Here is a 23,119-nt window from a genome sequence, read left to right as displayed (position 1 = left end):
AATTAAAATTATTAGAATGAAATCCAATCATTAGTCATTATACTGAGATTGGCAATAACAAGCTAAAAAGGTAAAACCGGATATCAATAAAACAAACAAAAGTAAATAAAAATAAAAAATCTAAAAGGGATTAAAAAAGGGGGAAAAGCGAAGAAGTAAAAAACATGAGCAGCACCTGTACCAATTAATAAAAAGCGGAAAACTAGCGGAATGTTTTGTTTTTTTCTTCCGTAATACCGGGGACAAAAGATTTCTTCATATCCAGCGAAGTACAGCAGCGAACGGGAGACAAGTCAAGAACAGGCTTAGAAACGGCAAGAGAAGGCGGGATCTGAATGGGACTTTTCTGAAAAATGTATTCCTTGCGAGTGTTTGCGATATCATTTTTTTTTTAACGGAGGCAAGTAGTTGTGGGCAGTGAGAGGCAAATCTGGCATAAGCCCTTATTAGGATATTATACAAATTATGTCAGTTCATTTGTTTAAATAAGTGTATCTATCATCCGTCCATGCGTCATAACTAGGGCCGAACTAAGGGGTGAAAGAATTGGATTGATTTTGAGTTGACCTCGCTCGAGTCCGTTGATTTTGAATTAAAATCAAGTAGTTGTGAACATCAAGCCATGGTTAATTGTAGAAAAGCCAAGGCAGATAGTCCGAGTGAGTGAGAGGCAAATCTGGCATAAGCCCTTATTAGGATTGTACAAAAATGATGTCAGTTCATTTGTTAATAGATAGTCTATCTATCATCCGTCCATGCGTCATTCCTAGGGCAGAAGAACTAAGGTAGATAGTCATAGGACGTTACCTTCTTGGAAAATTATTCGCAAGACTCTATTTTGGATGGATTCAATTTTATCTGATTCTTTCCTGGAAATGCCAGGGCGCCAAACTAAATAAGTACATTCAGAATGAGGGCAGATAAAGGAGGTATAAATCCTTAAAGAATGGGAAGGAGGTTGACAAATTTATTGAGCAGCTTAAGGAGGGAGTTACATGGATAAAAAGATAAGGATTCTCCAAAGCCATTGCTGGTGAATAGGACGTCGAGTCGGCGATTCAGTTGGTGGGTCTTCTTTACAAGAGCAAGTAGCAAGTTTGTCGCCAAACTGTTGCTGATGAATAGGGCGTCGAGTCGACGATTCAATTGCTGGGTCTTTTTTAAAAGAGCAAGTAGCAAGTTTGTCGCCCGACTGTTGCTGGTTAATAAAACGTCGAGTCGACGATTCAGTTACTGGGTCTTTTTACAAAAGCAAGTAGCAAGTTTGGCGCCCAACTGTTGCTGGTGAATAGGGCGTCGAGTCGGCGATTCGGTTGGGGTCTTTTTTACAAGAGCAAGTAGCAAGTTTTTCGCCCGACTGTTGCTGGTGAATAGGGCGTCGAGTCGGCGATTCAGTTGCTGGATCTTTTTTACAAGAGCAAGTAGCAAGTTTATCGCCAAACTGTTGCTGGTGAATAGGGCGCCGAGTCGGCGATTCAATTGCCGGGTCTCTTTTACAAGAGCAAGTAGCAAGTTTGTCGCCTGACTGTTGCTGGTGAATAGGGTGTCGATTCGACGATTCAGTTGCTGGGTGTTTTTTACAGGAGCAAGTAGCAAGTTTGTCGCCTGACCTTCCTGCGGCAGGGGGGTCAAAATTTACATGGATACCACACTTTAAGTGATAAGAAATTGTGTAGATAACTTCTACTGTTTTACTGTTTTATAGATAATGCTGTAAATCTGTAAAAACTGTAAAGTAAAAACTGTTTTACTTTCGTCAAGAAATTGTGACGTCAAGGAATCAAAAGGAGGACATGAAAATTTCAGGAGGGGGGGGGGGATAAAATTGAAAAAACAGGGTTGAAACTTAAGGAAAAAATTGGCATTATCATTTACAAGGTTTTGGGCTCTCACGTCCAAAATCGAGGCAGCTTGAGAAATTTTATTGGGTTGCTCTTTAAGTTCTCATTGCAAGTTTCAAGGTCATTGACAAATTTCCATCTATCAGGAAATCCCTTAACAAGGTGTTAATCATGACTAAGAAAATAAGGGGCCTAGAATGATACCTTGGGGTAATCCGTTGAAGACAGGAAAGGAATGATGGTTCAGATACTTAGCTACTTGTGATCCATTTGATAAGAAAGAGGCAACTAAATTCGCCTGGGAAGTACTAATATTAATTTCAGTTACAACTTTTCAACTGATATATTGTAATTAACAAGGTCAAACACTTTTCGAAGATAAATAGAAGTTAAATTTAGTCAAGTATTAGGTTTTCTAGAGTTCTCCCAAAGGTGTTAACAAGAAGAAGAAGGTAATGGGCAGTTGAAGGGGATGTGAAATTCAAATCCACTTCCATTTATTCCATAAAATAACAATAACAAAAACAATATACCAAAAGCTGAATGGCAAAAAAAAGCTGAAGGCAATAATAAGGGGATATCTAGTGGGTAGATAGTGTTTTCTTAATCACCCAATTCTTCTTTCAATCCCTAAAGGAGAAATAAAGGGTAATCAATCAATCAATTTATTCAAAGGAAAAAGAGAAGAAATTACCGGGAAAGATCATTAGTTGGTAATTGATAAGAAAATTCCAAAAGGCTTTGGATAATGGAAAAAGGATGTTGTTAAAGTTATATTGGTGGCAACTTAGATGGCCCAGATAGGTTGAAATTTTAGCTGGTCTCCTGCAAACCCACTTTTTACCAACGAATACCAGTTTTTGGTTTGTTTCCAACAATTCTTCGACCGTATTTTGACAAAATCAAGCAGTTTATGAATTTCTTTTTTTTTCGAAGTTTATTACCGTCATCCAATTTACCATTTCTGAACAACTTTGTTTATTTCTGATAAGTGTCAATGGTTTGATTAAATAGGGCTTATCACTGGAGCACTTTTTTTAGAAAGAAATTAAATAAAATTAGAAAATAAATAAAAAGAACTTTTTATGGAAAGTAGCAATTTTTTCTAAATTATAAATATTTAAGCAATATCCGGTTCTCAGCCATAAGCTAAAGGAAAGAAGGTCAGAGTTATTAAGCGGGCGGTAAGAAGGAACCCAAAGAAGTGACAGGTGATAACTTCCATCCAAAGGAGTCAGGTTCATAGCTCCCATCCCAAGCCTAAGGGGCGACTGTAAAACTTATTCATCTTAATTCTCTCAGTAATATGATGTTGTATGCCAAGGCGATTTTCGTGTGACCATCCTTTTGTGCTGTTGCACGAAAGAGAGCTTGTGTTGTAAACACTTTTAAGCTGAGCTTTTCGTTCTTTTCTTTTTTTAATTTATGTTCACGAATTTTAGAATTACTTATTGTTGGTTGTTGTTGATTTCGATTTTTCATTAATTAGTAATTACATTATTATTATATTATACTAAATTTTAATTACTTTTTTAACATAAAATAAAAAAATAATATCAAATAGAAATTTCCCAAAAAAAGTTACCTGGAATAGTTTTGATGCCGTCTTGAGGCCGTCATCAGTGTGAACACTGCGTGCAGGCAGTCTGGCTTTGCAGTGCTCCAGTATTTTAGTAATTTTTTTTTAAATTTATTTTCACGAATTTTATAATTATTTATTTTCGAACTACGTCATTTTTTAAAATTAGTAATTACATTATTATTATATTATACCAAATTATAATTACTTTTTTAACATAAAATAAAAAAATAATATCAAATAGACATTTCCCAAAAAAAAGTTACCTGGAATAGTTTTGATGCCGTCATCAGTGTGAACACTGCGTGCAGGCAGTCTGGCTTTGCAGTGCTCCAGTATTTTTGTAATTTTTTTTGTAATTTTTTTTTTAATTTATTTTCACGAATTTTATAATTATTTATTTTCGAACTACTCATTTTTTAAAATTAGTAATTACATTATTATTATATTATACTAAATTTTTATTAATATGTAACATAAAATAAAAATATTTTCAAATTGCAATTTCCTAAAAAAAAAGATACCTGGAATAGTTTCGATGCCGTGATCAGTATTAACACTTTGTGTGCAGGCAATTTGGCTTTGCAGTGGCAGTGCTCCAATATTTTTTGAATTGTTTTTTAATTTTTTTAATTAATTTTCACGAATTTTAGAATTATTTATTTTCGAACTACATCATTTTTAATTTGTAATTACATTATTATTATGTTATATTAAATTTTTATTAACTTTTAACATAAAATAAAAAAAAATATTTTCAAATTGCAATTTCCTAAAACAACAGTTACCTGGAATAGTTTTGATGCCGTCTCGAGGCCATCATCTGCATGAGCACTTTGCGTGCAGGCAATTTGGCTTTGCAGTGCTCCAATTTTTTTTAAATTATTTTTTTAATTTATTTTCACAAATTTTAGAATGACTTATTTTTGAATTACATCATTTTTTTCTAATTAGTAATTACATTATTATTATACTATACTAAATTTTGGTTATTTTGTAACATAAATAAAAAAAATATTACCAAATAGAAATTTCCCAAAAAAAGTTACCTGGAATAGTTTCGATGCCGTCTTGAGGCCGTCATCTGTGTGAACACTTTGCGTGCAGGCAATCTGGCTTTGCAGTGCTCCAATATTAAAAAGGACACAGCATCGTTCCCACAATAAGGACGTAATTGCTAGAAGAATCAAATTATAAACATAATATACCCTCTCCATACCAAATAATAGCCAAAGCAATGAAATTCCGATCAAGCCACGGATATATTAAACTGAGATAAATGATCAAAGCTCAATGTTTCTGATTAGATGGCGTTGAAACTTGGCTTCGTCTTTTCTGATATAAGATTTTCGGCGATCGATAATAACTGGTAAAAAAAAACTAATTGAACCACATATGCAAAAGGCTAATTTGTGCTGTAACAGCTTAAAAAAACGCTTAGTATTATCAGGCTTCACTACTATTAATCATCAAGATGGGCATCAGATTCCGGGGAGTGAGAGGGAGATAATTTTTTCAGGGTATTTTTTTTTATCCAAAACCTTTCTTCTGTTAGAATGTTGAATGTTTTACCCCTATCTAAGCCCTAGCTATACTGATAGGTTAGAGGGATAGCTGTAAAGCATCTTTGTTGACGATTAGGACAAATCCAAAAACAGTTCCTCCAACATCTGCCTTAATTAATTTTCTTTGTTTATTTTCCTTCAATTAATGATTTATTTCCCTCTATTAATTCAACCCTTTGTTTACAATAAGCATGAAGAACTGACTTTGTATATACAATAGGTAATATAATAACCCGTTTTAGTTTTAAGCAGCTTCACAGAACGTATTTAGTTTTCTATACTAAGTGATGAAACTACCTTACATTACGTATAATTTTTCACACTTAAAGTCCTATACTAGGTTAAAAAAACAATCCTTGAAACTTTCATAACTATCGTCAAAAATCATCACAACCGTCATAAGCAAACATAACAGACATAACCAAAACAGAACTAAGAGTTTGGAACAACGACAGAGATTCAACCTCTGATCAAGTCTAAAGGCCCAAATCCTATAAAAAAAAATTCAATTTAATTTAAAATGTATTATCAACAAGTTTTTATTATCGGTTTATTATACATCCTATTCATTTATTCCATTTATATATCATCTATATATCACATAACCCCCCGTGGAAAAAGCGGGGTACCATAGTAGCAATGCTACTCGGCAGTTTTCATGGCCAAGTGAAATTTGGTGGCAGATTGGGCAGCTTTTGGAATTCTGTCGAATTCTGCTACTGACAACTTTGGAACTTTTTCTATACCTGCTGTATGGTGAAATTTGGCGTCAGATTTGGCAGCTTTTGGAATTCTGTCGAATTCTGCTACTGACAGCTTTGGAACTTTTTCTATACCTGCTGTATGGTGAAATTTGGCGTCAGATTTGGCAGCTTTTGGAATTCTGTCGAATTCTGCTACTGACAGCTTTGGAACTTTTTTTATACCTGCTGTATACCATATTAAACAAAATTACTTATATCATTCATATATCATTCAGATATTCCATTTCATTGCTACTACGTCAAATTTTCTACACCGTTATATAAGCTTACGCAACAAAACATTCAATGTACGATTTGAGTCTACATGGAAATTCCTAGGTTACGGACAAAATTCAAATCGTAAGATTACACAACGTAACATAAAGACTTATGTTATGCAAGTGTAAATGGATCTACAACGCAGTATGGAAGAACCATAACTATTCTTATTGGTTTTGTTTGATAGTGATCTTTTGTTAAGACCTGTTTGGTTGGGAGTTTCTACGTGTAGCGTTAGATTGCGAATTTCCGCATTTAATATTTGGCTGTGAAACATAAAATGCAAGAAACAATATGTATGTTATATCTTTAAACGAGCAATATTTGCTCGTTTAAAGATTTGCAAATCTTTAAACGAAAATTTCTTAAAAATCTTTAAACTAAAAATTTACAAATTTTTGTTATTTGTATGTATGTATATATGTATGTATTATGTATCTTTTCTCGAAAACAGCTCTAGATTTTTGGTGGCAAATTGGCATCCTGTGATTTTCTGGCCTAAAAAAACGATCTATATAGGTTAAAAAAAAAGTTAAAAAAAGTTTAAAAAAGAGTTTAAAAAATTCGTTAAGAGCCTTCATTTATGGAAAAAAATCCAAACGAGTGACGTCATATTTATGTGCCCACTTCAAGAGTATACATACGTCATATTTGCCCCAGTAGTGGTAGTACCGTTTTCAGTGTCTACAATGCAGGCAAAATTACACAAGAGACATAGCTAAGTGTAAAATACAAGTGTAATGAACCTATACATACGTCATATTTGCCTATACATACGTCATACAAGTGTAATGAATCTATACATACGTCATATTTGCCTCAGTAGTGGTAGTACCGTTTTCAGTGTCTACAATGCAGGCAAAATTACACAAGAGACATAGCTAAGTGTAAAATACAAGTGTAATGAACCTATACATACGTCATATTTGCCTATACATACGTCATACAAGTGTAATGAATCTATACATACGTCATATTTGCCTCAGTAGTGGTAGTACCGTTTTCAGTGTCTACAATGCAGGCAAAATTACACAAGAAACATAGCTAAGTGTAAAATACAAGTGTAATGAATATATACATACGTCATATTTGCCTATACATACGTCATACAAGTGTAATGAATCTATCCATACGTCATATTTGCCTCAGTAGTGGTAGTACCGTTTTCAGTGTCTACAATGCAGGCATAATTACACAAGAAACATAGCTAAGTGTAAAATACAAGTGTAATGAATCTATACATACGTCATATTTGCCTATACATACGTCATACAAGTGTAATGAATCTATCCATACGTCATATTTGCCTCAGTAGTGGTAGTACCGTTTTCAGTGTCTACAATGCAGGCAAAATTACACAAGAAACATAGCTAAGTGTAAAATAAAAGTGTAATGAATCTTTTTTCAAAAGGTGTTCTCAGCAGTTTCACAATACTTAGAGGCAATTAAAGCAAGATCTTCTTTATTAGGGGCCGATTCTAATTATTGAAGTTTTTCTGGTGGAAATGAACGTTACACGTTCATTTCCACCGGGAAGGGATCTACAACGAAGTTTTTTTTCAGCTGAAAGTAAGCAGCAGCATTAAAACTTAAAACGAACAGAAATTATTACCCATATGAGGGGCTCACCTCCTCCTAATACCTGGGATTTCCAGGGAAGAAATAACTCATGGCTTTATTTTTATGCGAGAAGACACCTTGAGCGGTGGTTTAATAAAATTCCTTTATAAAAAAAAAAAAAAAAAAAAAAAAAAAAAAAAAAAAAATCAGATTCACTTACTCAGAGAAGGTTTTCCACCAAACATGGAGCCTTTATCAAAGGCATCCTTCCACTTGAAAGGAATCGTAATATCCTGAGGTGGAAATTTCGATTCTAGCATTAAAAGTTGATCATGATACCTAAAAGTAAAAAAAAAAAAATCTAAATAAAAACAGTTTAACATTTTTTATAGCTTAAATATGAATATTCAAATCTAATCTTCCAAACTTAAAATTTTTTCTAAGTTGGAAACCCTTTTTAAATGCTTCTGTTTCGTTCCAAAACAGGAAACTAGACTTTATTCCAGTGTTACAGAAGTCACACCTATTGACAGAAAAAAAGTCATTGATATAATGATTGATATAATATGATAGAAAATATTGATAAAATGATATAATATTATATAATAACCTATTAATAACTTATAACCAATTGATATAATGATTGATATAATATGATAGAAAATACTGATAAAATGATATAATATTATATAATAACCTATTAATAACTTATAACCAATTGATATAATGATTGATAGAAAAAAGTCAAGATGAAATTAGCTTTTCCTTGATTCTAAATATACAATTGAATTACAGAACCTTCCGTCTCACATAATTTTTCAAATGTTCACCTGAACAAACTACGAGTAAGATACACTATCGGCCATGTTGTCGGCAAAAGGCATATAGGCAACCGCTTGTCTGCTTTTGATGGTAGAAAACCAAATTTTAAATCTTCAACACTGTATTGTCGACTTTTCTTCTTGGATTCAGCCATGTTTCGTATCAATTACAAATTTATACATTAAAAAAACGTTGTTTAATAAACTTATGGTGGTCTCACTTATCAGGATATGGTATTTAAACAGAAAAGGAGCAATGAAATTAATAAATCAATTATAAACAAAGAACCTTCAGCAAACTGATACTTTATCTTAAAAGCAATTAATCGCTAAGATCAATAAAGGAATTTTATGAAAACGACGTTTCAGAAATTTGTTCATTTTTTGAAGGCAGAAAAAGTAACAGTCGCTGAGCTTCTTTAAATATTATCTGCCTATATTAATAGGTCTTGTCAAGCCAGCATTTAAAATTCTGTGGACCCCCTTTTACTGATTGTGAACCCCCACTTTTTTGTCACACCAAAGTAGACCCCCGTCAAGCTTCCCTTGCACCCATGGGGATCCACCTGGACCACTTAGGAAATCACTGTTCTATAGGGTGTTATGGAACTTCTGATTCTGCAATTTGTTATTTAAAAACTATGCTTACAAGGGACTATTCCATTTCTTATATATTTTGTAACTCATTTGATTGCTAGTTTTAATTATTAATTTATCTATACGAGTTAGAATCTAAACGGAATTTCGTGTTCTGTTTTGAAGGACGATAAATCCGTTAGCCAGGTTTCCTTCAGAGTTTGTTAGTTTCTTTGCATAGAAATTTATTTTACTTTTCTTTATAGATTATCTAAATTTCTGTTAGATTCTTTACAATTTTCTTTATCAGAGGCTGAGCTGGTAGCTGTGCATCTTAAATACGTGTAATGTACAATATACAATATACGTATTATATATAATATACGTATTAATACGTATAATACGTATAAATCTGTTTTGCTTCTGCTTCCTTAAAGAAACTTCACTAGAGATAGTTATGAACAATCATACACAGAGTGTGGGAGCATGGTATATTAATGCCCCTCCTTCTTTTAAAATCACAAGATTTTTCGGGATTTTTCCTATGGTTTTTCGTTGTCTATGTTCTTTTTATGGCACTTGGTATTAACCAAGTGACATATAGCAGTCGCCAATTCTGTTGGTCTGTCGGTCTGTCTGTCGGTCCCGGTTTTGCTACTTTAGGCACTTCCAGGTAAGCTAGGACGATGAAATTTGGCAAGCGTATCAGGGACCGGACCAGATTAAATTAGAAATAGTCGTTTTCCCGATTTGACCATCTGGGGGGAGTGGGGGCCCGGTTAATTCGCAAAAATAGAAAAAATGAAGTATTTTTAACTTATCAGCGGGTGATTGGATCTTAATGAAATTTGATGTTTGGAATGATATTGTGTCTCAGAGTTCTTATTTTAAATCCCGACCGGATCTGATGACATTGGGGGGAGTTGGAGGGGGAAAACCTAAAGTCCCGGTTTTGCTACTTTAGGCACTTCCAGGTAAGCTAGGACGATGAAATTTGGCAAGCGTATCAGGGACCGGACCAGATTAAATTAGAAATAGTCGTTTTCCCGATTTGACCATCTGGGGGAGGGAGTGGGGGCCGGTTAATTCGGAAGAAATAGGAAAAATGAAGTATTTTTAACTTATGAGCGGGTGATTGGATCTTAATGAAATTTGATGTTTGGAATGATATTGTGTCTCAGAGCTCTTATTTTAAATCCCGACTGGGTCTGATGACATTGGGGGGAGTTGGAGGGGGGAAACCTAAAATCTTGGAAAACACTTAGAGTGGAGGGATCGGGATGAAACTTGATGGGAAAAATAAGCGCAAGTCCCAGATACATGATTGACATAATCGGAACTGATTTGCTCTCTTTGGGGTAGTTGCGGGGGGGAGTAATTCTTAAAAATTAGAAAAATGAGGTATTTTCAACTTACGAACGGGTGATCGGATCTCAATGAAATTTGATGTTTAGAAGGATATCGTGTCTTAGAGCTCTTATTTTAAATCCCGACCGGATCTGGTGACGGGGGCGGGGAGTTGGGAGGGGGAAACCTAAAACTTGGAAAACACTTAGAGTGGAGGGATCGGGATGAAACATGGTGGGAAAAATAAACACAAGTCCTAGATAGATGATTGACATAAACGGAACGGATCCGCTCTCTTTTGGGTATTTGGGGGGGGGGGGGTATTTCTGAAAAATAAAAAAAAATGAGGTATTTTTAACTTACGAATGGGTGATCGGATCTCAATGAAATTTGATATTTAGAAGGATATCGTGGCTCAGAGCTCTTATTTTAAACCCGACCGGATCTGGTGACATTGGGGGGGGGAGTTGGGAGGGAGAAACCTAAAAATTGGAAAACACTTAGAGTGGAGGGATTGGGATGAAACTTGGTGGAAAAAAAACACGAGTCCTAGATACATGACTGACATAACCAGAACGGATCCGCTCTCTTTGGGGTAGTTGGGGGGGGGGGGGGTTAATTCTGAAAAATTAGAAAAAATGAGGTATTTTTAAATTACGAACGGGTGATCGGATCTCCATGAAATTTGATTTTTAGAAGGATATCGTGTCTCCAAGCTCTTATTTTAAATCCTGACCGGATCTGGTGACATTGGGGGAAGTTTGGGGTGGGGAAACCTAAAATGATGGGAAACGCTTAGATTGGAGGGATTGGGATGAAACTTGGTTGGAAAAATAAGCAGAAGTCTTGCATACGTGATTTACATAATTGGAACGGATCCGCTCAATTGCGGGGGGGGGTAATTCTGAAAAATAAGAAAACGTATTTTTAACTTACAAAGGAGTGATCGGATCTTCATGAAACTTCATATTTAGAAGGACCTCGTAACTCCGATATCTTATTTTAAATCTCAACCGGATCAAGCGTAAATGGGGGGGGGGGCAGTTGGGGGGACCGGAAATCTTAGAAAATACTTAAAGTGGTGAGATCAGGATGAAACTGGATGGGAAGAATAGAAACCTGTCTAAGATACGTGACTGACATAACTGGACCGGATCTGCTCTCTTTGGTAGAATTGGGGGGGGGGGGTAATATTGAAAATTGAGGTATTTGTAACTTACGAAAGGGTGACCAGATCTTAATGAAATTTGATATTTAGAAGGATCTTGTGCTTTAAAGTTCTAATTTCAAATTCCGACCAGATCCTGTGACATTCGGGGGAGTTGGAGGGGGGAACCGGAATTCTTGGAAAACATGAAAATTGGAGTATTTATATCTTACGAATAGATGATCGGATCGTAATGAAATTTGATTTTTAGAAGGAATTCATGTCTCAGAGCTCTTATTTCAAATCCCGACCAGATCTTTTGACATTGTGGGGATTTGGAGGGGGAAATCTTGGAAAAACACTTGGAGTGTAGGAATCGGGATGAAGGTTGGTGGATAGAATAAACAAATGTCCTTGATACGTGATTGACAGAATCGTACTGGATTCGCTCTCTTTGGGGGAGTTGGGGGGAGGGGTTCAGTGATTTGGCGAGTTCGGTGCTTCTGGACGTGCTAGGGCGATGAAAATTGGTAGGCGTGTCAGTGAGCTGCACAATTTGACTTGATAAAGTCGTTTTCCCAGATTCGACCATCTGGGGGGCAAAAGGGGGAGGAAAAATTAGAAAAAATTAGGTATTTATAACTTACGAGTGGGTGATCGGATCTTAATGAATTTTGATATTTAGAAGGACTTTGTGACTCAGAGCTCTTATTTTAAATCTTGACCGGCATTAAGCCTCTTATTTTCCTTTTCAAATCAATCTATTGATTCATAGAATTTTGTTAGAGCTCATACCATATGATCTCTTGGCTCTTAGCTCTTCTCGCCTCGTCACAAGTGCCATATGAGCTCTTAGCTCTTGTTTTTTCAATTTGGGCTCTATTTGGAATTTTGGACCGCTCCAAAGTCAAATTCTGCGTACGTTTCTTATTACAAGGTTGAACTTCTGCCTTACGACAAAAAAACTTACCAACTTCTGCAAGTTTTACAGAATAAAAAACTTAGAACAGGATAAAATCAATAAAACTAAAAGAATTTTTTTTTTTTTCAAAACAGTTCCAGTGAACTTCGCTGAGGTAAGGATGCTGGAACTGTTTTGAAGAATTTTTCATTTTAGTTTTATCGATTTTATCCTGTTGTAAGCTTTTTCTTCTTATATATTTTTGTATTGCTGAGGACGGCCCTTAAACATAGGGCCGAAGTATTAATTCCAATTTGTTTCCACTGTCTTGAGAAATTCCCTATTGTTCTTCTTGCTTTTAGTGCTTTCACTAATGTATTAAAACTTAATGTCCCCAAAGCAAACCAGTACATTTAAAGAAAATCTAAATTCGCACTCCTTTTTCTCTGATTCACACCTAAAATTTCCCTTTCGCGGAAACCTTGTCGCATTTGCATTTATTCATATTCATTAATGTTCTCGAAGAATTAATGTACTCAAAGTACATTAATTTTTTAAAGTACTGTTTTAAAATGTAGAATTAAGAGAAAGAGTCAAACTTTAGCGTAAAAAGCGAGGCGTTGAGAAGGAAAAGCCCCTTTCATATACGGAGTAATTTCTGTTCGTTTTAAGTTTTAATGTCGCTCCTTACTTTCATTTAAAAAACTTGTTTTTTTTTTATTTAATTTCATATACAAATTGAACATAAATTTAGAAAAAAGGGGGAAATCCAGTAGAGGAAGAAGAATTATTTTGTGTGACTAAGAAAGTTTTCGGCATTTTTTTTTTCGCTGACAAAACTTCATCTAAACAGTTGATGAAGTCGACTATAGCTCAGTTAAAGATCCAAGCGATCAAAATAAACACCAGCAAATTTCAAGGAGAGCCAAAAGCCAACTAACCATCTTCTAAGCCAAAAAAAGAATGAAAATTATCATCTAATCCATTATTTAGAGTTTGGTTTAAGTAGGGAGTCCTCCTAGCTTTATTTTAAATCCGCTTGAAAAATTAAAAGGTAATATGTTTAATGATCGTGAGATAATTGACAATTATTTGTAAATAGCGTAAGAGTGGTAAGAACAATGAAAGGGGTTTTTTTACCCATTTTTCGGCTTGCACTCTTTTTTAACAAAGTGCGCTCTTTTTTAACAAAGTGCGCTCTTTTTTAACAATTTGCACTCTTATTTGGCCTTAATTTGCACTCTCTTTTATGCCGTCAGTTGGCAACGGTTGTGCCATGAGCAATAATACTGTGCAGCAAACATAGCTCTTCAGGGTAAACATCAACTGGCGGAAAGTGAGTGACCCCTCAAAGATAACTATGTAAATAGATCCGGTTTCAGACGTCATAGTAATTTCTCCACATCGAAGAAACAAAATACACAATTAAATGAGTCATTCACATTTTTAGAATAGCCATGCATTGAAATGTAACCGCAGATAAGTCAAACCTAGCCGGTTCATCATAAAAGAAACACGTCATAAGAAGAAAAATGAGCAACAAGCAAATTTTCAGCATAGAAATAATGGGAACGTTTAGATTAGGCTAAAATTGATGATGGATGAGGCCGTATCTAGGGCGGGGATGAATCCCTCCAATTTTTTGCGACTCGTCAAAACAAATAAGCAAATGTTTGATACGTTCTTCAATGTACTGTTGTACTCCCATCCCCCGAACAAAAATTCTGACTACGCCGTTGATGATTGATTACGGTCCAAGAAGTGGGTTTTCAGCAAATTAATTTTATTTATTTAATCATATTAAAAACAAATCCAAATCCCCCCAAAAAATATCCCAAAAAATAGTCCTTCAAAGAAAAGCAAAAACTGCATTAAACCCTGAAATGAGCAGACAATAAAGAGCTTCAGAAATTCCAACATAAAACGAACAAAAATTACTATCAAAGAATAAATAAAAAAGAACAGAAATTTAAAATAGTTAAAACGAACAGTACCTCTGGTACTTCGTTGTTAGCTAGAACAGACTTGACAATTTGTAGTCAAACAATAACCGGTTTCCACAGTCTTTATACCAGACAATTAGCTTTGGCTTGGTGGAAAGCTGCATTATAGCTATATTTCAGTTAAATATTAATACTTAGAAACAAATTTGGGCTATATATTTGCACATTGGGGGGGGGGGGGTAAAGCATAGCGGGTTCAACAATTCTTTCTTCATAATATGTAAAATAATTGTACCTAACACATTAGGCACGCAGACAGAACACAGTCGACAAAATTATTTTTATGGTTCAGGTTAGGTTAAACATAGGAACAGAAGCAACAAAAATGTTCCTTCTCGTAAGGGGTGACATTCCAGTGCCTCCACTGACGCACTGTTTTGCTGTGGCCAACAACCCCTTATCCTGGAAAATATAATTGCCTCTTTTTCAGTCTTTGGAAAATCCCAAATCTTCATTTCAAAATCCATGTTCAGACACTATCTTCTATCATTATGCGTAGCAAACTAAATTGAGTTTTGTCTTTGTGACTATGAAACCAGTTTTTCTCATAAAATGTACCTGTATCGTAGTTTGTTTCACGAAAGAACCTAACTTCACTTATTGAGTGTGTTCTGAATAATATACTAGTAACGTATTATATTTTTATCTTACTTAGGTATATTTCATTATGATTAGCCTAACTTCAATTCTCGAGTTTGTTCTAGCTAACAAGGAAGTGCTGTAATTATTTTCAATAGGAGCTGGGGAACTGCCTGCTCACAGTTTCAGAGACCAGATCGTCATTTGCATTTTATAAAAAAATGATCTATATTTAAAGCAGTAATGTTATTTGCCGCAATATCCGCAACGGCAGCTACTACTACTACTAACAGCTCACTGCAGTACCAAGCCGCCTGAGGTCAACACAGCTATGCACACTCTTCCCCAATCTAAATCTATTTAAAGCCTCTCTCTCTTTACACCCCATCTTCCCACCCCTTTCAGGGACGATCTGCATTTCGTTTGACCCTAGATGGTTGGCCGTCAAGGAGTATTTTTGCAATATGTTATCCTTAATCCGCAGGACGTGCCCTAGCCATCTCAACCTTGTACAGCTTACTGTTTGAGATACGTTCAATCAGTTAGTTGGGTACCTAAAACAATCCGTAGGCAATGTCTCTAGAAAACATCTAGCAAATCTTCCTTTGGCATTTTGAGTGCCCACGCTGTGGAGCCATACTTGTCACTATCATCACTGAAGCTTCCAAAATTCCAGTCTTAGTTTGCAGACTTATTTTCCTATTCTTCCGAATTTTTCTCAACTTGAAAAAAATGCCCTGGGCCTTGGCTATTTTAGTTTTAACGTCTTCACCGGATCCACCATTTTTATTAATTAAAAAAAACTTCTTTCACAAAACAAAGTTTTCAAGGAAAAGTAAAGAACTTCATTAAACCAAAAATTAGCAAAAATGGAATCAAATAATCTACCAAGCGTAAAACTACCACAAATCAGCATCAATAAATACATGAAACCCAAAACAAACAGAAGTTACAATAAATGGCCGAGTCGAACTCAAAACGCGCAGAAATTAACATGAATAGGGCCCACATACCCTACACCTTCTCAAGGCCAGGACTTAATTTGCACTCTACTGAAGCTTATTTTAATTTTTTCACTTTTAAAGCTTTAATAATTTAAAAATTGTTAAGATTTTAAAGAATAAATATGAGCATATGTATATTAAACTGACAATACAGATTCATTAACTTTTTTTTAGTAACGTGTAAATTATGTTTTGACCTTAAAAAAGCGTAGGGGCTGTGAGCCCTAATTATGTTAATTTATGCTCGTTTAGAGTTTGACTCGGGAATTTGTTGTATCTTCTGTTCGTTTTGGGTTTCACGTATTTATTGAAGCTGATTTGTGGTACTTACATGCATGGTAAATTATTTAATTTTGTTTCTGGTCATTTTTGGTTTAATAGAGTTCTTTACTTTCCCTTGAAAAACTTATTTTTGTGGAAAGTTTTTTTTTTTAATTTTTCTGTTCGTTTTATATTGACAAAGTCTTTTTCAGGGAAACACGATTGGAAAGCTGATTACCCTCCTATCATTTTTTACTCTAAAGGGCACAAGAACTTATAATTTCCAATCAAATTAGCTCCATTAAAATATCAATGATATTGTTGATATGCCCTTTTAATAGGAAATTTTAAGTTCTAGTTCCCTTTTAAGAGTCAAAAGTGGTGGAGTGCAACTAGCCCCCCTCCCCTCCCTGACACCCTCTTTTCCCCAAACGCATCTAACCAAATTGTGAGATAGCCATTTTATTGACAATAGCCCAAAGAGCATATAATAATGCCTCCAGGGTGGACAAAACCCTCCAGAGTCCAGGGTTAAGTGTTATAAGTATACCCCAGGGCATAGCCTATAAGATTTTTATGGAATGGGTTGTTGCATAAACTTCAGATCAAATGGGGCTCATTTGATTGGAAGTCAATAGATCTGGTCCTTTTTTAAGAGTCAAAAGTGAATGGAGGGCAACCAGCTCCTCTCTCAAAAGCCTATCACTCCCCAAAACACATCTAATTGAAGTTTTAAGAGAGCTATTATGTCCAGCACTGTTGCAAGGTCCAATAGTTATGTCTTTGAGGATGTCAACATCCCCAGAGTCCTCAAGGCAAAATTTATTCATTGTTTAGACATAGTATCTGTTATTGAGAAATGTATGCATGTCTGAACTTTACTTACCAAAAACATGAAGGCATTCAAGTGAGCCTTTTAGAGAATGTTGAACTAAATCAAAACAATTTAGGTGTATACAGAGTGTCAAAAGGGCATAACTCATAGATGAATGGGTAAATTCGTTTGGAACTCTTAGGAAATGACAAGGGAGATGATAAAAAAGGCAATATTTGCATGCTACCACTGCTACTACAACTACCATCAATACTACTGCTACCACACTAATCCTGCTTCCATCACTACTACTATTACCACCCTACACCATTTACAAAATTGAGGGAAAACTTGAACTAAATCCTAAGCTGCTATGTGCATGTACACTGTCAAAAGAGTACATCTCAAGAATTGTTTTGAGCATTAAATTGAAACTTTCAGAGAATGCTAAAAGGGGAAAATCATCTGACCAAAAGGCAATATGTACATGTTATTACTAATACTTCTATCACTGCTACATTTACCACTACTACTATTGCTTCAATTGCAACTACTTGTAAAGGCTACTACTAGCAATACAAACATTGCTACTGTTACAACTATGCCTAAAGATATGAAGATGAAACTTTCAAGAAATTTTGGATAGAGGGGGGATTTTTTTTACTGAAAAAAAAAATGACCATGGATTGTCAGTTTAATATACATATACTGATATTTGTTCCTCAAAGTTTCAATATTTTTTATTTATTAAAGTCAAAAAAGTGAAAAAATGTTTAAGGCATTTTGTTTTCAGCGAAGTACAAATTATGTTCTGGTCTTGAAAAGGCACAGGGGGTGTCAGCCCAACTCAAGTCAATTTTTGCTTGATTTTAGTCTGACCTGGTTATTTATTGTAATTGTTTTTCCTTTTGGTTTTCTTTTTTTATGGCAATTTGTGGGAGTTTTAGGCTTTGAAAAATATTTGATTTTACTTCTGCTCATTTTTGGTTTAATGGAGCTCTTTACTTTTCTTTGAAAAACTCATTTTGTAAAAAAGTTTTTTAAGTTAATTACTTAAAAAAAAGAGCGCTACAATTTGTAATTTCCAATAGAAGGAACATTTATAGGTTATACAAAATCCCCTGTAAAAAAAAAAAAAAAAAAAAAAAAAAAAAAAAAAAAAAAAAAAAAAAAAAAAAAAAAAAACACAAACAAACAAATAAATGCAAATACATGATCCTGTTCCTGAAAAAAATAAATAATGAATCCACATTTATGTAGATGGAGCCTCAATAAGATGGTCTTCTAAAGCTTAAATGCATTGTATACATTTGTTCAAATTACATTGAAACATTACATAAAGCTGTCAAAAAGAAATATTGCACTATTTCTACACTACAGAGAAAAATGGTGTCCCAATCAGAGGGGCAATATTACCCATGCCCCCTTCACATTACCCACTTATAAATCAATGACCTTTTTCATGAAAAATGCAATGAATCAACTTAGATAAATTAAGGATTAAAATACGAGTCTGTATAAACCATTTATCTCATAGGCTGTGGAGTATGTGGCTATTCAGGAATTAATGCGCCACTATGAAGCATTAATTCATCTGCAACTGAGACATTCAATATAGATCCTTTTTTACTTTTAAATTGATTGGCTGTCTCGAAATTTTAGTTGATAGTAACATGGTCCTCTGTGGAGCAAATCTTAGATTAGTGCCACAAAACAAAATCCCTCTTTCCCATGGCACAATCTTTTTGGTAACTCAAAAGGTATACTTTATTTCTATCCAAATGAACCCTCTCCCAATCTTCTAGGTCCCTCAGTTTAAAATAGTTACTCTTGGAAAAGCAAACAAATAAATCCCTGACCTTGCTTTTGGGTAAAAATGTTAAAGTTCTACATTTGTGTACATAAGAGCTTTAAAACTCTGCAATAAAGCTTTCAGATCTGCTGAAACTAATGGTAAAGAGATCACTTGTCTATTTGAGTGCGTTTTTCTTATTTTCTTGAAAATCAGCCAAATTTTCTAAGGCTTGTAGGTGATGGGTAACATCAAACTTGACGAATTTTAATTTTGTGCCAATTACCAACCTAAAAGTGTCTGTCTTTTCGCTCTAGCATGTCTTTTTCAACTGCTTTTACTAACAACTCACTGCAGCACCAAGCCACCTGAGGTCAACACAACTGTGTACTCTTCCATCCCAATGCATTTGAACACTCTCTTTTTACACCCTCCAAGGAAGTTTCCATTTCTCTTGAATCTTTCCTTGCAACATCCTCCCACCCTACTCAGGGATAAGTAGGCTTTTTGTTTGGCCAACAAGGATAACCTTTGGTAATCTGTCAATGTTTATCTGCAGAAAGTGCTCTAGCCATCTCAACCTTTTTCTCACAATGGTCCTAGAAAGCAGGACTGAGCCAAATTTTTAATACAGCTTATTGTTTGGCCAACAAGGATAACCTTTGGTAATCTGTCAATGTTTATCTGCAGAAAGTGCTCTAGTCATCTCAACCTTTTTCTCACAATGGTCCTAGAAAGCAGGACTGAGCCAAATTTTTAATACAGCTTATTGTTTGGCCAACAAGGATAACCTTTGGTAATCTGTCAATGTTTATCTGCAGAAAGTGCTCTAGCCATCTCAACCTTTTTCTCACAATGGTCCTAGAAAGCAGGACTGAGCCAATTTTTTAATACAGCTTATTGTTTGGCCAACAAGGATAACCTTTGGTAATCTGTCAATGTTTATCTGCAGAAAGTGCTCTAGCCATCTCAACCTTTTTCTCACAATGGTCCTAGAAAGCAGGACTGAGCCAAATTTTTAATACAGCTTATTGTTTGAGATATGGTCTTAAGAGGTTGGGGTGGATGAATTGCCAAAAATACAAATAAAACCATAAAAATGGACATAAAATTGGTATTCTTTACATGTTGATTTTTTGGTTCTAGCATGTCTCTTTCTTAAGAACCACTATTCTAGATCTCTGGCCTATGCTGTAGGTAATCTTGGTATATTTTGCAGTTTACAACAGAATTTAGCTAGAATGAAAGTGAATATATCAGGCAAAAAGGGTCTTGCACCAGAATTTTTCAGGTAAAAAGTTTACCTTTTTGAACTACCAAAACAAAGTAAGCTAATCAACAGAAACACTAAGCAAGAAATTGCCAAAGCAAAAATAAGACTGCAGAAAATTAGCAAGTCTTCAAATCTTTTTTTGATCAGACAACCAAACACCATGAAGGAGTTGAAGAGGAGGTATGAGGAAAAATTAGGAAAAGGTATGAGGAACTCTTGGAAAAACAAATAAATATTCTACATTTTTGTATATAAAAGCTTTAAACCTCTACACTATGGTTCTCAGATCTGCTGAAACTAATGGTATAATTTTCGTTAAGGTTACTTGTCTATTTTGGGGCGTTTTTCTTATTTTCTTGAAAATCAGGCAAATTTTCTCAGGCTTTTAGGTGATGGGTAATGTTAAGCAATGAATTTTAATTTTGTACCAATTACCAATCTAAAAGTGTCTGTCTTTTTGTTCTACCATGTCTTTTTCAAGTACTTTTACTGGTCTTGCTGCAGCAACAACCTACCTGAGGTCAACACAACTGTGTACTCTTCCATACCAATACATTCAAAGCCTCCGGTTTTTCACCCTTCAAAGAAGCTTCCATTTCTCTTGAATCTTTCCTTACAACGTCCTCCCACCCTACTCAAAGATAACATGCTTTTTGTTTGGCTAATAAGAATGACCTTTTCTAATCTGTCAATCTTTATCTGCTGAATGTGCCTAGCCATCTCAACCTTTTTCATTATAGTCCTACAATGCAGGACGGAGCTGAATTTTTAGTACAGCTTATTGGTTGAGATATAGTCTTAGGGGGTGGATGAATTGTCAAAAACACAAATTAAACTATAAAAATGAACATAAAATTGGTACTTTTTAAGTGTTGATTTTTTGGTTCTAGCATGTCTCCATCTGAAGAACCACTATTCTAGAGCTTTAGCCTACTCTTTGTTCTATCCAATTTCTGTCCTATGCTGTAAGTAATGTTGGTAAATTTGCAGTTTACAACACATTTTAGATAGAATGAAAGTGGATATATCAGGCAAAAAGGGTTTTGCAACAGAATTTTTCAGGCAAAAAGTTTACTTTTTTGAACCACCAAAATAAGTAAGCTAATCAACAGAAAACACCAAGCATATTACTAAAGAAAAAATAAGAGTGCAGAAAACTAACAAGTCTTCCAATCTTTTTCTGATCAGACAACTAACCACATAAAGGAGTTGAAGAGAAGGTATGGGGAAAAATTAGTTTGATGATTAAAATAGCTCTAAATCTTTCTGGCAAAATGCCACTCAAAAATGTAGCAGCAGATGCACAGTCCCAGATATCCTGCACAATAGTCAATCAATTACTGATCCTCAGCTGAAATCTTCAACCCATTAACCCTCATTTGTTTTTTTCTTTAACTCCAGTACTGTTTATCTTATGCCTCCTTGAAATGATGTGTCACATAAGATGGAACCAATTCTGATTACTGATACAATAGTTCTAAAGGAACTTACATCCCTCAAAACTGAATAAATCTGCCAGTCCAGACAGGATTCACCCACATATCCTACATGAATGATGTACAGTTTTGTGTCAACCTCTTTCTCTACTGTCCAAACCATCATTAAATCTTACCAGACTACCTCTGGATTGGAAAACTGCACATATCATTCCTATATTTTAAGAAGGTGGAAAGGACCTTACTGAAAATTACTGACCCATTAGCACCACATCAGCAGTTGTTAAGGTTTTTGAAAGAATAATCAATTTGGCAGCTGTTAAACATCTTGAAGAAAATAATGTTTTGCACAGTTCACAACATGGCTTTTGTTTGGGAAGGTCTGTTGACACCAATTTCCTTGAATTGTAAGGTCACAACACCAAGTTACTTGATATGGGCATTTCTGCATATATGATTCTGCTTGACTTTTTAAAGCCTTTGACAAAGTCTGTTATAAGCAACTTGCAATTAGATTATCTACAGTCAAGCTTGAAGAGAAATCTCTGCTCTGGATCCTTGATTATTTTTATTTGTGATCTCAATGTGTTCAATTATTTGATGGCTCTGGTAATTGCATTTGTTCTTCCTCTACACATGTTTTGAGAGGAGTTCCTCAGGGAAGTTTTTGGGTCCTAAATTATTTAATATCTTCATCAATGATACTCCTTCCATTGTCAGCAGTAAATCACCTCTTTATGCAGATAACATTAGCTTCTTGGACCAGCCTTGTCCTTTATACAGGGTTTGGACAGGTCGGTTCGTTTCAAATTATAGGCTCTGTACTATTTTTATAGGATTTCCTGGGCCCAAATATAGGCCAATTATAGGATTCGGAAGTCCTCGGGATCAGATCTGTGGTAGATGGCGTAGGATGCCTGGTCACATAAACTACCAAGTTTCATCCCAATCCCCCCAATCTAAGCGTTTTCCATGATTTTAGGTCCCCCCAATGTCACCAGATCTGGTTGGGATTTAAAATAAAAGCTTTGAGACCCGACATCCTTCTAAATATCAAATTTCACTGAGATCCAATCACCCATTTGTAAGTTAAAAATACCTCATTTTTTTCTAATTTTTCAGAATCAACCCCCACCCCCAAACTACCCCAAAGAGAGCGAATCCGTTCTGGTTATGTCAATCATGTATCTAGGACTTGTGCTTATTTTTCCCACCAAGTTTCAGCCCAATCCCTCCAATCTAAGTGTTTTCCATGATTTTAGGTCACCCCAAACTCCCCCCAATATCACCGGATCCGGTCGGGATTTAAAATAAGAGCTTTGAGACACGATATCCTTCTAAATATCAAATTTCATTGAGATCCGATCACCCATTTGTAAGTTAAAAATACCACATTTTTTCTAATTTTTCAGAATCAACCCCCCCCCCCCCTCCCAACTAACCCAAAGAGAGCGGATCCGTTCTGGTTATGTCAATCATGTATCTAGAACTTGTGCTTATTTTTGAGATTTAGGTTTCCCCTCCAAACTCCCCCCAATGTCACCAGATCCAGTCGGGATTTAAAATAACAGCTCTGAAACACAATATTCTTCCAAACA

The 23,119-nt window shown here is 35.1% G+C and overlaps 1 protein-coding gene across 3 annotated transcripts in view; it reads right to left on the bottom strand.

Moving 5' to 3' along the window:
* LOC136035705 (apoptosis-linked gene 2-interacting protein X 1-like) overlaps positions 1–23,119 on the bottom strand; it is an 88,607-nt gene that overhangs the window by 61,925 nt on the left and 3,563 nt on the right. For all 3 annotated transcript variants that reach the window (XM_065717650.1, XM_065717651.1, XM_065717652.1), the window contains exons 2-3: positions 7,788–7,906; positions 4,470–4,597 (exon numbers count right to left, since the gene is read on the bottom strand). In XM_065717650.1, the coding sequence (XP_065573722.1) occupies positions 4,470–4,597; positions 7,788–7,906 (247 nt within the window). The remainder of the gene's footprint in view (positions 1–4,469; positions 4,598–7,787; positions 7,907–23,119) is intronic.

This window comes from Artemia franciscana, chromosome 14, assembly GCF_032884065.1.
Source record: "Artemia franciscana chromosome 14, ASM3288406v1, whole genome shotgun sequence".
In the NCBI taxonomy this organism is placed as follows: domain Eukaryota; kingdom Metazoa; phylum Arthropoda; class Branchiopoda; order Anostraca; family Artemiidae; genus Artemia; species Artemia franciscana.
Note: the sequence above shows the minus strand (reverse complement) of the source record. Positions and strands in the feature narration are given on the sequence as shown.